This window comes from Chiloscyllium plagiosum, chromosome 3 (assembly GCF_004010195.1).
Source record: "Chiloscyllium plagiosum isolate BGI_BamShark_2017 chromosome 3, ASM401019v2, whole genome shotgun sequence".
In the NCBI taxonomy this organism is placed as follows: Eukaryota; Metazoa; Chordata; class Chondrichthyes; order Orectolobiformes; family Hemiscylliidae; genus Chiloscyllium; species Chiloscyllium plagiosum.
Window position 1 is genome coordinate 50,203,988 of NC_057712.1, and position 13,355 is coordinate 50,217,342.

The 13,355-nt window shown below is 42.2% G+C and overlaps 1 protein-coding gene across 2 annotated transcripts in view; it reads left to right on the top strand.

The window, feature by feature from the left end:
- The window catches only part of LOC122543221 (collagen alpha-1(XIX) chain), a 412,403-nt gene that overhangs the window by 76,157 nt on the left and 322,891 nt on the right, over positions 1–13,355 (top strand). For both annotated transcript variants that reach the window (XM_043681707.1, XM_043681699.1), the window contains exon 9: positions 12,104–12,166. In XM_043681707.1, coding sequence (XP_043537642.1) covers positions 12,104–12,166 — 63 coding nt within the window. The remainder of the gene's footprint in view (positions 1–12,103; positions 12,167–13,355) is intronic.

Genomic DNA, 13,355 nt, shown 5'->3' on the forward strand with positions numbered 1-13,355 from the left:
CCTGCGAGTCACAAGTCGAATGGCCAGTTATTGATGTGAGGTCTCTGGGGTAGGATGTGGGAAATCTTTTGTGAGATGCTTGACTCCGAGAGGTCAATTAAGTATTACAGAAACTTCTTAAAAAAAAAATAGACTGAGGAATGGTATAATAATTCAAATTAATTAGCATTTGTTAAGAATTTAATGATATGGGCTAAACAGCATTTGATTAATTATGAGAAGAGATTAATTTGATTTGAGATACCATATTTTGATCTCTAAACCTTTCTGTCATTTTCATGATTCTCAATGAAGACTATTTTTTACATATAATTTACACTATTTTTGGCTAGGGCAGGTGCGGTCGAGGAGAAAATATTGTTGGATGTGTAATGTTGGTGCTTCCTTTGCAACCAGGAATTATATACCAGGTAGACAAATGGCAAATCTGAACAGGTACACATGATTTAGGATGTTCACACCTCCACAGCCTGTTTCAGATTGAACTCAAGCTCCATCCCTTCAGGTCCCCAGACCAGCTCTTTTAAAGGGGCAGCACCCCAAAACATGTTGATTCAGCAAAAAAGCTTATCTACGCAACTCTTAACCCAGTTAAAAGTTTTCTAAGTGATCCACAGAAGCTGTCTGTAGTGCGACTCAGACTCAGCAGAGAGATTGTTGTCAAGCTTTGCAAAGTGTTTGTATTTTATTTGACAGGGTTCTTAATGACACCAATTATCTTGCTCGCTTGAGCTTCACACATTGAGTCTGTGTGTGTGTGTGCTGGAAAATCAGCTCTGCACCCAATTTGTAAATTTATATGTATCTATATCATTAAATCTATCATATTCAGCTCTTGATTCTACATTTGGCAGGCCTGCACTACTGCCCTAAAAAAAGTTCTTTTTTTCTGCTAAACCTTCCCTTAAATTATGACTGCCACTTCAGTAAAGTTGTACTCTTGGAAGTTGATCCCACGTGTAATTGAGTCCAGCCTGCAGCCTGAGTATCTTATTTAAATCAATGCTGGGGGCAGAGGAAAATAATTGAATTTACTTTATGGCAGTTGTACTGGCTTCTACTGCAGATTTGCTTGAAGTACCTCAATACCAGAAAATTCTGACAGTCACAGTAACATTCTCCCCTTGACGGTTGCATGGAGAGCAAAGTGCAATGACAAGTGACTCGCTCTTTATCCCTTTCTGATAGTGTGTGGAGGTGAAAAGTGGAGGAGGGGGTGACGACAGTAATGTTAATTTCACAGCAGTGAGTCAGTGACATAAAGTTAATGTCTCAGATTCTGCCGATGTTCACGTAAACTGGTGTTGTATAATGTTCCTTGTTTCATATTGTGATTGTTCCAAAAACATTATTTACCTTATCAAAGATCTCTCTCTCTCTCTGTTGCCTATCAACCTCTAATCTCACAACATGAGCACCACACCCCCTGCTGAGCCCTGCTTTTGTTCACACTATTTAGCATTTCTGATATGTTGTATAAACTGGCCTGATTTTGTCCAAACCTAAATTTTTAGCAATGTAATTCTTCACCAACTGGTTCATCTACTGACTGAGCTGATCAAGGACATTGTTTCTGGACTTGATTGGTGGCAGATGGTGAGTGAACTAATAAGATGGAAAACCATGCTTGACCTCATCCTTACCAATCTGCCTGCTGCAGATGCATCTGTCCATCACAGTATAAGTAAGAGTGCAATCACATGATCCTTGTGGCGACAAAGTCCCATTTTTACATTGAGGATATCTTCCTTCTTGTTGTGGGGTAACATCACAATGCCAAATGGAACAGACTTTGAACTGGCAACTATCTAGCAACTCACAACTGGCATTCACAGGCTGTGAGCAGCAATAGAATTATTCTCCAGCACAATCTGTTAACTCATGGCTTGGCATATCCCCCATTCTGATATTACCAACACATCAAGGGATCTGCTCTGGTTCAATTTAGAATTCAGATGGGCATGCTAGGAGCACCTAAAAATGAGGTGCCAACCTGCTGAAGCTTCAAGACAGGACTACTTGCATGCCAAACAATAGGAAAGGTCTGTGTTAAAAATTGCTGGGCGATCTTACAACCAATGGATCAGATTTGAGTTCTGCAGTCCTGCCATATCTAGTTGTGAATTTTGTGGACACCTTTAGCAATGACCTAGATGCTCCACAAACACCCCCCTTCTAAGTGATGGTGGTGCTTCACACATCAGTGCAAAATACAAGGCTAAAGCATTTACAACAATCTTCTGCTGGAAGTGCAAAGCCTTAGTTTCCTCCAGAGTTCCCCAGCATCACAGATGTCAGGCTTCAGCTGATTTTTATTCACTCCAGTTGATATCAATAATTGGTTGAGGGCACTAGATACTGCAAAGTTAATTTCCACTCCCCCTCCCACTCTGCCGAGGACATGGAGGTCCTGGACCTCCTTCACCGCCGCTCCCTCACCACCAGACGCCTGGAGGAAGAACGCCTCATCTTCCGCCTCGGAACACTTCAACCCCAGGGCATCAATGTGGACTTCAACAGCTTCCTCATTTCCCCTTCCCCCACCTCATCCTAGTTTCAAACTTCCAGCCCGCACTGTCCCCTTGACCTGTCCGGACTTGTCCGACCTGCCTAGCTCCTTTTCCACCTATCCACTCCACCCTCTCCTCCCTGACCTATCACCTTCATCTCCTCCCCCACTCACCTATTGTACTCTATGCTACTTTCTCCCCACCCCCACCCTCCTCTAGCTTATCTCTCCACGCTTCAGGCTCTCTGCCTTTATTCCTGATGAAGGGCTTTTGCCCGAAACGTCGATTTTGCTGCTCGTCGGATGCTGCCTGAATTGCTGTGCTCTTCCAGCACCACTGATCCAGAAACTGCAAAGTTAATGGCCCACTGACATATCGGCAATAGTACTGAAGACTAATGTTCCAGAACTGCTGCTTGCATAGCCAAGCTGGTCGAATGCAATTATAAATCTGGCATCTGTCCAACAAAATGGAAAATTGCACAGGTATGTCCTGTACACAGAAAGCAGGTGCACCTACAAAAGGATCCCACCACCAAAGATACATTTCCCTCCTCACCCCTATCTGCTTTCCATAAAGACCGTTCCCTCCGCAACTCCTCCATCAAGTCCAACCCCTGCCCACCCCCACCAACCCACCCTCCCCTCCCAGCACCTTCCCATTACACTGCAGGAGTTGCGTAATCTGTGCCCCCTCACCTCCATCCAAGGCCCCAAAAGAGCCCAGCCTCAGCCCACTCCCATTTATCTCATCACCCCTTCGGCTCACTGCCCATGGAGCTGGGGGAAGATAGCTGAGAGTGCAATAGTGGGATGGAGGTAGGGGTAAAGGTGATGGGTTGGAGGGGAGGGTGGAGCAGATAGGTGGGAAGAAAGATTGACAGGTAAAACAGGTCATGGGGACAGTGCTGAGCTGGAAGGTTGGAACTGGGGTGAGGTGAGGGGAGGGGAGGGGACATGAGGAAACTGGTGAAATCCACATTGATGCCATAGGGGTGTGAGGCAGAAGATGAGGCGCTCTTTCTCCAGGCGTCAGGTGGTGAAGGAGTGGCGATGGAGGAGGCCCAGGACCTGCAAGTCCTCAACAAAGTGGGACCGGGTGTTGAAGTGTTTGGCCACAGGTGCGGGTATCCCGGAGATGTTCTCTGAAGCGATCTGCAAGAAGGCGCCTGGTCTCCCCAATGTAGAGGAGACCACGTTGGGGAGCAACGGATACGGTAAATCACATGTGTGTAAGTGCAGGTGAAACGTTGATGGATGTGGAAGGCTCCTTTAGGGCCTTGGACAGAGGGGAGGGGGTGAGCAGTGTGGACGCAGGTTTTGCAATTCCTGCGGTGGCAGGGGAAAGTGTCAGGAGGGGAGAGTGGATTGTTGGGGAGCGTGGGCCTGACCAGGTAGTCGTGGAGGGAACGGTCTTTGCAGAAAGTGGATAGGGACTCCTCCGTTGTCACTCCCTCACAACCCGACGCCTGGAGGAAGAACGCCTCATCTTCTACCTTGGGACCCTTCAACCCCATGGCATCAATGTGGACTTCACCAGTTTCCTCATTTCCCCTCCTCCCTCCTTACCCCAATTCCAACCCTCCAGCTCAGCACTGTCCTCATGACCTGTCTCACCTGTCAATCTTCCTTACCCCCCATCTGCTCCATCTTCCTCTCCAACCTATCACTATTACCCCCACCTCCATCTACCCATTGCACTCTCAGCTACCTTCTCCCCAGCTCCACCCCCCTCCCATTTATTTTTCCACCCCCGAGGCTCCCAGCCTCATTCCTGACGAAGGCCTTTGCCCGAATCATCGATTTTCCTGCTCCTTGGATGCTGTCTGATCTGCTGTGCTTTTCCAGCACCACTCTGATCTTGATGGAATCTGTTATCAACCGAGCTAACAGGCAGCACCTGCCTCAGTGATGCCCAGTTTATGTTCCGCCAGGGCCACTCAGCTCCTGACCTCATTATAGCTTTGGTTCAAACACAGGCAAAAGAGTGAAATCCAGAAGTGAGGTGTGAGTGACTGTCTTTAGGATCAAGACCTTATTTGACCAATGGAGACATGAAGGAGCATTGGAAAAGCTTTTGGAGCCATACTTGTTGCAATGTTGGAGGTCAATTGCATCAGCTTCAGGACTTCTACACAGGAGTTCCTCATGGTGGTGTCCTCTGCTCAGCCAACTTCAGTGCTTCATCAATGACCTACTTCCCCACCCCCACCCCCCCATCATAAGGTCTAATGTGGGGATGTTCATAGATAAGAACATTTACCTATATTTGCAACTTTGTAGATATTGATGCTGTCAATGTTCAAATGCAGCAAGAACTGGACAATATCCAGGTTTGAGCTGAAAAGTAGCAGAAACTTAACTGGAATTGCCATATAAATAAAATGGCTACATGAGCAAGTCCGATGCTAGGAATCCTGGAGCACCTTCTGACCCCCTCAAGACCTGTCCATCGACAAAGCACTAGACAGGAATGTGCACTCTTCCTGCCTTGATGAGTACAGCTCCAACAACACTCAAGGAACTTGACACTGTTGTATGTTTTCTGGAACCAACAATTACCAGCAAATGGTTGGATAAAGTGCTCTTGCCAAACCTCCTTTTTACTTTTATAAACAAACAAAAAGTGATTTCGATCATCCTTGATGGGACACTGCACCAATAAAGGTCACAGGCAAAAACAAACCTGCAACAGGAACTTACTAGAATGAAACTCAAATGTTTTTCCAGCCATGGAGATGCTGATATGAAGGGCCTATTTAATTAATGGTAGTAGAGAACGAACCGTGAGTGGACAAAATCCAGCCTAGGTTATACAACATATCAGAAATGCTAAAATGTTTATTGCATAATAGCAATGGGTATAAGTCACATTGGCTAATTAGACATAATAGTGAAAACTATTGAGAGATACTGATAACAAGTCTGTCTCCATCAAGGTCTTCCTGCAAAATGTATAGCATCATGAGATGAGGTGGAGTTTAATGCAGAATCAACTATTCATCATTTCAGAACCATTATCATACACACCAGACACTAGAGAAGCCAAAACAGCCTATTTGATCAGCATCCCATTGTTGGGACCAGACCAAACCTCCTCAAATTATGTTAAGGAGACAGCCTTGACCCTAGGGACCCCTAAGCCATTCCCAATGAAGGGCTTTTGCCCGAAACGTCGATTTTACTGGTCCTCAGATGCTGCCTGACCTGCTGTGCTTTTCCAGCACCACTCTGATCTAACTCTGGACCCTAAGGGTGACATGGTGGCTCAGTGATTAACACTGCTGACTCACAGCTCCAGGAATCCAGGTTTGATTCCAGCCTTGGGTGACTGTCTATGTGGAATTTGTATGTTCTCCCTGTGTCTGCGTGGTTTTCCTCTGGGTGCTCCGGTTTTGTCCCACACTCCAAAGATGTGCAGGTTAGGTGAATTGGCCACGCTAAATTGCCCATAGCAATCAGAGATATGTAGGTTTGGTGCACTAGCCAGGGGGAAATGTACAGTAGTAGGGTAAAGGAATGGGTCTGGGTGGGATACTCTACAGAGGGTTGTTGGGCCAAATGGTCTGTTTCCACACTATAGGGATTTTATAAGTTTTTCTTATTTTAAAGCCACTGATAGGTGATGTGTTCTGGATGCAATTCAATTGGACAAACTCCCAGACTTGAAGCAAAATACTCTATATTCATACACTATAGTTAAAGTACAGACAAAATAAAAAGAAAAGAATGGGCTTAACTCTAACTCTACGAAATGCTTAACAACATAATAAACTAGTCATTAACTATTCCAATACAGTAACATCGCATAAGTACACCTTTGACAAAGGCAAAGTCAACATAATGGATTGTCTCAAATGCAATTCTGGCAGCAAAAAGAGAACCCAAGCATTTAGCTGTAGCGAAGAGCGAGAGAAATGTTACAGCTTTCATAACCCTAACAACTATTGAAAGCTAAACGAAAAATCCTGCTTCTGTGGGAGCTTGACCCCACCCATTCTATTGTTCTAATTTTAAAAGAAGACCAAGGCCTCAGAAGCTGTTTACTTTTTTGGCTTGAAGCAGACCACTTTGTACCTCTGTCTCAACTTCTCTTCTCTCTGCTTAAACCCATAATATTGTCACACTGTATGTCACTTTGTCCACCATGAATGCTCAATAGCAGAAATGTGTACTATCTACAATATTCATGCTGAAACTCACCAAGGCTTCTAAGTCAGTATGTTCCAAATCCATGACTTCTTGAAGGTCAAGGGTGGCAGATACATAAAAACACCACCATCTGCAAGCTCCCCTCCAAGCTACTCATCATCCTGACAATAAATGGCAGACTAGTCAATGATGGCTAACAAAATGCAGAGCCACATTAGGAAGATTTAAACAATCCTTAGATAGGAACATGGGATGATGATGGGATAGTGTAGGGGGATGAGCCTAGAATAGTTCACAGGTCGGCGCAACATCGAGGGCCAAAGAGCCTGTACTGCGCTGTATTGTTCTATGTTCTATGTGCTATTCCTGTTTTTAATCTGCATGTGCCTGGTATCTCATTGGAGGAATCATATTTCTCGAACATCTACAATTCTCGATACTGGGCTAGTCCTTGATGTGGACTTTCAATTAAAAATCACCTATGCACCCTTTGACCACTAAGGGATCATTTTCTGAGATGCAGTAAATTGAGAAAAATGTTGCTTATTAGTTTGGAATATTTGAACTGACCCAGAGGAGATTGATTTTGTTGAACATACTTTTCCAAGCTGTCTTACTCGCAGGTGTAGCCGAGAAAATATTCTAATATATAAATCAACAAATACCACTTCTTGCAAACAGCAAACAAATAATCAAAAGCTTGGCAATAGTAGTCAGTTTTAAGGACCAACTTAAAGGAATAAAAGTTTGGAGCAGAGTCAGAGAAGTTTAGGTGGGATTTCCAGAGCCCCGGTAGGCAGCTGAGGGAATGGCTGTCAATAGTGGAACGATTAAAGTTAAGGGTGGTTACCAAACTTAGAGGTGCTCTCAGACCCAGGATCTTAGGACTGAAGAGTATTACAGAGGGAGGGAGGCAGGGGGGCTAGGTCAGGATTTAGAATGACAGCAGCAATAAATAGCATGACTGATGTAACAAAACATCCAATGTTGGGATTTTTTTAACTGAAGCCTAGGAGATTGAAAGGTGGCCTTTATGAGGTTTATAATATCATGAGGAGCTTGGATAAGGTGAATAGCAGGGTCTTTTCCCTAGAGTGGTGAGGGGGGGGGGGAGGTTGGTGGGGTTCAAAATGAAGGGACATGTTTTAAGGTGAAAGGAGGAAGTTTTACGAAGGGCATCAGGAGCAACATTTAAAACAGAGAGTGGTTTGTGTTTGGAATGAACTGCCAGAGGAAGTAGTGGATGCAGATACAACTACAACATTTAAAAGACATTTGGATAAGTGTATGAATAGGAAAGGTTTGTGGCTCAGTGGTTAGCGCTGTTGCCACACAGTACCAGAGACATGGGTTCGATTCCAGCCTTAGGTGACTCTCTGTGTGGAGTTTGCATGTTCTTCCCGTGTCTGCGTGGGTTTCTTCCGGGTGCTCCGGTTTCCTCTCACAATCACAAAAGATGTGCAGGTCAGGTCAATTGGCCATGCTAAATTACTTATAGTGTTAGATGCATTAGTCAGAGGGAAATGAGTTACTCTTCAGCGGATCGGTGTGGGCTTGTTGGACGAAGGGCCTATTAAATTATTGCCTCACAGCACCAGGGTCTAAGGTTCGATTCCAGCCTTGGGTGACTGTCAGTGTGGAGTTTGCACATTCTCCCTGTGTCTGCGTGGGTTTCCTCCGGGTGCTCCGGTTTCCTATCACAGGCCAAAGATGTACTGGTCAGGTGAATTGGCCATGTTAAATTGCCCATAGTGGAAGGTGCATTAGTCAAAAGGAAATATGTCTGGGTGGTTACTCTTTGGAGGGTCGGTGTGGACTTTTGGGCCGAAGTATTTGTTTCCACACTGTAGGGAATCTAATCTAATCCAATCTAAAAATGCAGACAAGTGGGACTCATTCAGTTTGGGAACATGGTCAGCGTGGACTAATTGGACTGAAGGGTCTGTTTCCAAGCTATATGACTCTATGACTCTATAAGACACTGCAAAGGAGCACTACAAAATAAAATAGGTCACTGATCCACAAATGGAAATATTTGGTTAGATAACCAAAATCTTTATCAAAGAAGTACATTTTAGTTAGTATCTTTGAGGAGGGAAGTCAGGTAGAAAGTCAGAGAGGTTTAGGCTTAGGTGAATTCCAGGGCCTAAACACCTAAAGGTGAGGTGCCAAAGATGAAGAAATTTAAACTAGAAAGGGGCAAGAGGTCAGAATTAGAGGAGTACAGATATCTCAAGCTAATCTTGCTGATGCCGATGACAAAGAGAGGGACAGGGATGTAGCCATGAGAGATTTGAAAATGATCATTAGAATTTTAAAACTCTGACGTTGCTTGCCAGAGAACTATTGTGGGTCAGAGAGAATGGAAATGATAGGTTTGATAATAAGAGGACTACAGGTTGACTGTTTCATAGTCATTCAAAGGGAAAATTATTGGTGATCAAATCTTGTATTTTTGACTTTGGCCTGCTATGAACGACAAGCCATTTGACCCATCATGTACAATAATAACTAGAGGCTGACCTGATGACTTGCTAATGTGATGTTTGTGACCACAGAATAGTAACTGATATTTCCCTTTCTTTTAAGGTCCCACAGCCAAGTCTGCAATTCAAAAGGCAGAATAGACTAAAGGCTGGTCATATTCCCTTAATGTTGGATTGGTTTTAGTGGTTAAAATTCACATAATGAACATGTGTTCAACTCAGAAAATAAAATCTTTTGGTTTGCCTTCAATATGCAGAGTGCTGTCTCCAACGTATTAATGCTCATGTTCTTTTGAAAATTCTACTGTTTTCATAATGTCCAGAGCAGTTATTTGAATTCCTGAATCAAACCTGGAGGTGCAGTGCACAACAGTAATTTAAGCATTCTTGGTTGCAAGATGGTCGTCACTTTAATAAGACTACAGTTGAAATTCATGCAAGAGCATAAAAAAAATGTTGAATAATTTTTCACATGTAGGTGGTCTTGTCTTGCAATTGTTAGTGTGTCTACCTCTAGACTGGAAGCTCTGATCTGAGTCTCAGGTCAGGACTTGGTAACCATGGAAGGCGCATTCATAATGCATTCAATCCTTCCAATTTGTCTGATGGAGCGGTCAGTCATCCTGCAGAAGGAAATGGCAATTCACTGCAACCTTGTGTCCATTTTGGAGGAGTTTGTGGCTCAAAACCTGGAATGAGGATGGGATAAATATAGACAATTAATCCAGTATTCAATTTTCCAAAGTTTAGTCAGCTGCATAATTATCGGATCGTGTTTGATTATTGAGAGGGGGAGAGGAAAACAGAATTTTTTCTCTAATTATTTCCACTTTTGGTATTATGAGTTGCTCAATATTATTGATTCTCTGTATTGAGTCACTGTTTTATTGTCTCGGGAGTATTATATGATCATTGTTACTCACAACAAAGGGACAAAAATTCAGCACTATGATCTCAAAGAAGTAAACAAAATTGCGCAATTGACCAAATTTTAGGAAGAATCAAAATTAAAACACTCAAAAATATATCAAAAAACAACTCACAAAATGGCAAAAATAATCAAAATGCACTAATATATTTCATTTGAAAAACAGAGGAAATCAGCACTGAGTGAGCAGTCCATTCTCCAAAATGTGCAAAAACAACAATTAGGTATTTTTGTCAGTAATGTAGCAGAAAAGCAGATGGGATTTCGAAGAAAAGTAAGGTCTATTGTGATTGATTTGAAGGAAAGCCAGTAAAAAATAAAGTCAGATCCAGCAAGTGAAGGTCAGAAAAGCATTGTAATGAGAGGAAAGGGAATAATAGTTCCTTTCATAATACCAGAATATTCCAGAGCACTTTAGACCCAATTTATGCTCATGACATGGAGTCACTATCTTATTGCAGAAAGCCGAGCAGCTGATCTGCACAACGAGCAATACAGACCATGACTAAATAACATCAGTGATGAAAGTTGGCTGCAAGACTGAAGAGAATTCCCCAGGTTGTATTTTATCTACATCTGAGGGGCAGAAAATTGAGTTTGTGGTTTAAAATGGTGGCACCGAAGAGACAGCACCTTCAATGATGCAGCAGTCCCTCAGGTTCACACTGAAGTGTGTTCCTTTGATATGTGCTCAAATCCAAGTAGAAGCATTATCACAGACCTTTGAATCAGGTGTGGTCCTCTGAAGGAACACATTAATGAAGGTAACAACACTATGGAGGGAATTATTTGGGCCGGGTATGCATTGTTCCATTTTTCAAATAATGATGTTTACAAACTGGGCCAGTTTTTAATCAAGATGATTTTTGAAACATAGAAACAAAGAAGAAATCAGCAGGAGGCAGGCATTCAGGCCTTTGAGCCTGCTTTACCATTCGTCCAACTCAGTAGCCTAATCCTGCTTTCTCTCTATAATCTTTAATCCCATTCAGACCAAGTGCTATACCTAGCTGCCTTTTGAAACTAAGTTAAAGAATGCTGACAGGATTTTGGGGCCTACTTATCTTTGTAGTATCTTCTAGCTGTTTCATAAGTGAAAATTATTTTGGAAGTGCCATTTGGCTTATTTGAATTTGTTAATGCTTGCTGATGTACCCAACAGTAGATTTCACACAATTAGGAAGCAGAACATGGCTTGTGACTAATTGTCCTTTATTAAATTGGCCTTTGAACTGAATCCTGACCTTTATCCTGTAGGTGTTTCTCAAATCTGATGCGCTAAATTGTCAGAACTCCTGCTGAGAGATAGTTTGCTATAAAGCAGTATAGAAAATTAATACACTGGTGATCGTTTAGGCAGCAAAGAACAAAGTTCAGACAGGGTAGAGGGAGGTGTGGGATCTGTGAACTTGGCCATTCTTCACCTGAACTGTGTTAGAACCAGAGTTCTGCCAAATAATATAACTGGGACTGAGGGATTACCTCTTAGCTGGAATGTCCAGATTCAAGTTCCACCTACTCTAACAATGAATAACAATGCATCTGAACAATTTGATTAAAATGTCTATTATTAGGGCTGTAGAGAGGGTTTTAAAGTAATTTTAGAAAGGGATGTGGACCTCACATCAATAAGGTTTTATAAACTTAATGGCAAAGGACAAGGCAAGAATCCAAAATGGTGCTTTAGTTAATAATAACCAGAGTTTGACAGAAAAGGCACTAACAAATCAGTCAGATTAGGGAAAAATAGCAAACGATAGAGATGAAAGTTCATTATCTAAATGCACACCACATTTATCACAAAATGACATGATAGAAGTGTGGATGACCAACGCTTTCATAGACCTATAGAGATCAGTAGGACAGAAAATGACCCTTTGGCCCTTCACATCTGTGATGGCAAGAAATAATCACTTAACACTGGGAACTGAATAGTCAAAGATATTTGACTGTTGTAATTTTGTAAATATTCTGTCTTGTTGAACTTCCATTTTCAAATTTGATAATTATTGTATTTCATTAACTTAGGGAACGACTTGGGCTGCTCCTAGAAAAGGTGGAAAAGATGATCCCAGTCCTTCAGGAGGAAAGGTATAGAATTTATAAACATTTACTTACATCAGAACTTAACTGGTGTTTTGTGGTTTTTCACAGTCACTGTTGATACTTGATTCCTTTATCTTGTCTAAAACTTTTTCTGTTATGTTATTGTATTTCGTCGTTTTTATAATATGGTGCCCTGTAGGCCCATATCTCATTCCAATCAATTGTAACTTGTTTCCAATTTCTTTTGTTTATCCATAACACCCTTTGTCAATGATACATCTTTATTCTGCACCTTTGCAGTGTTCTTTATGTACTTTATTGTGGGTATGGACCATGTGCAGGTCGATGGGATTAATTTAGAAAGGCATCATGGTTAGTGCAGATACGGTGGGCTGAAGGGTCTGTTTCTGTGCTATACTTTTGTACTTTTTGTATTCAACTCTTAATAAAGACACCAAGGAGTATGGAGAGAAAGCAAGAATATGGCATAAAGTAGTAATCAGCTTGATTACATTGAATGGTGGAGTAGGCTTGAAGAGCTGAACGACCTATTCCTGCTCCTAGTTTCTATGTTCCTGTCTTTTTTCAGCTTATTTATGCTTTAACCATTATCACATTATGATTATTTCTTCCCTCATTCACTATGAACTCATCTACCTCATGTATTTTATTCCTCAACAACTAAGTCCAACATGAGAATATAAGGATGAAGGCAGGCATCCTGGATGTTCCTTTTCCAAAGCTTTATTTTTTTTTTGTGATCAAAACAGTGAAGGGGAGAGATCCCCTGTTTATTTTTTTTTGGAGGGAGAAATGATGCACTCCACTTTCCAAAGCTTTAATTTTTTTTTTGTGATCAAAATAGTGAAGGGGAGCGATCCCCTGTTTATTTATTTTTTTTTTGGAGGGAGAAATGATGCACTCCACTTTCCAAAGCTTTATCCTTCACTGATCCAAACCCTGATTGGACAATTCAAATCACAATCAATCTCCTACAATTAGTTTCTCCCACTCATCTATTCATGGCTTTACTCCTCCATTTCTTTCTCCTGGTTTGCAATTCTGCAGGAAAAGTCAATCTGTGTGAAGATGTTGGACTTCATTTTCTCATCTCCAGGGAGATGGCACTACGTTGAGAGTATAAAGAAAATGTGACGCCACTTGGGGAGTTCCCACTCTCATCTCCTGTGCCAGAGATTTGCACTGAGATGGAGAAAGGGGTAGTTTACAACAT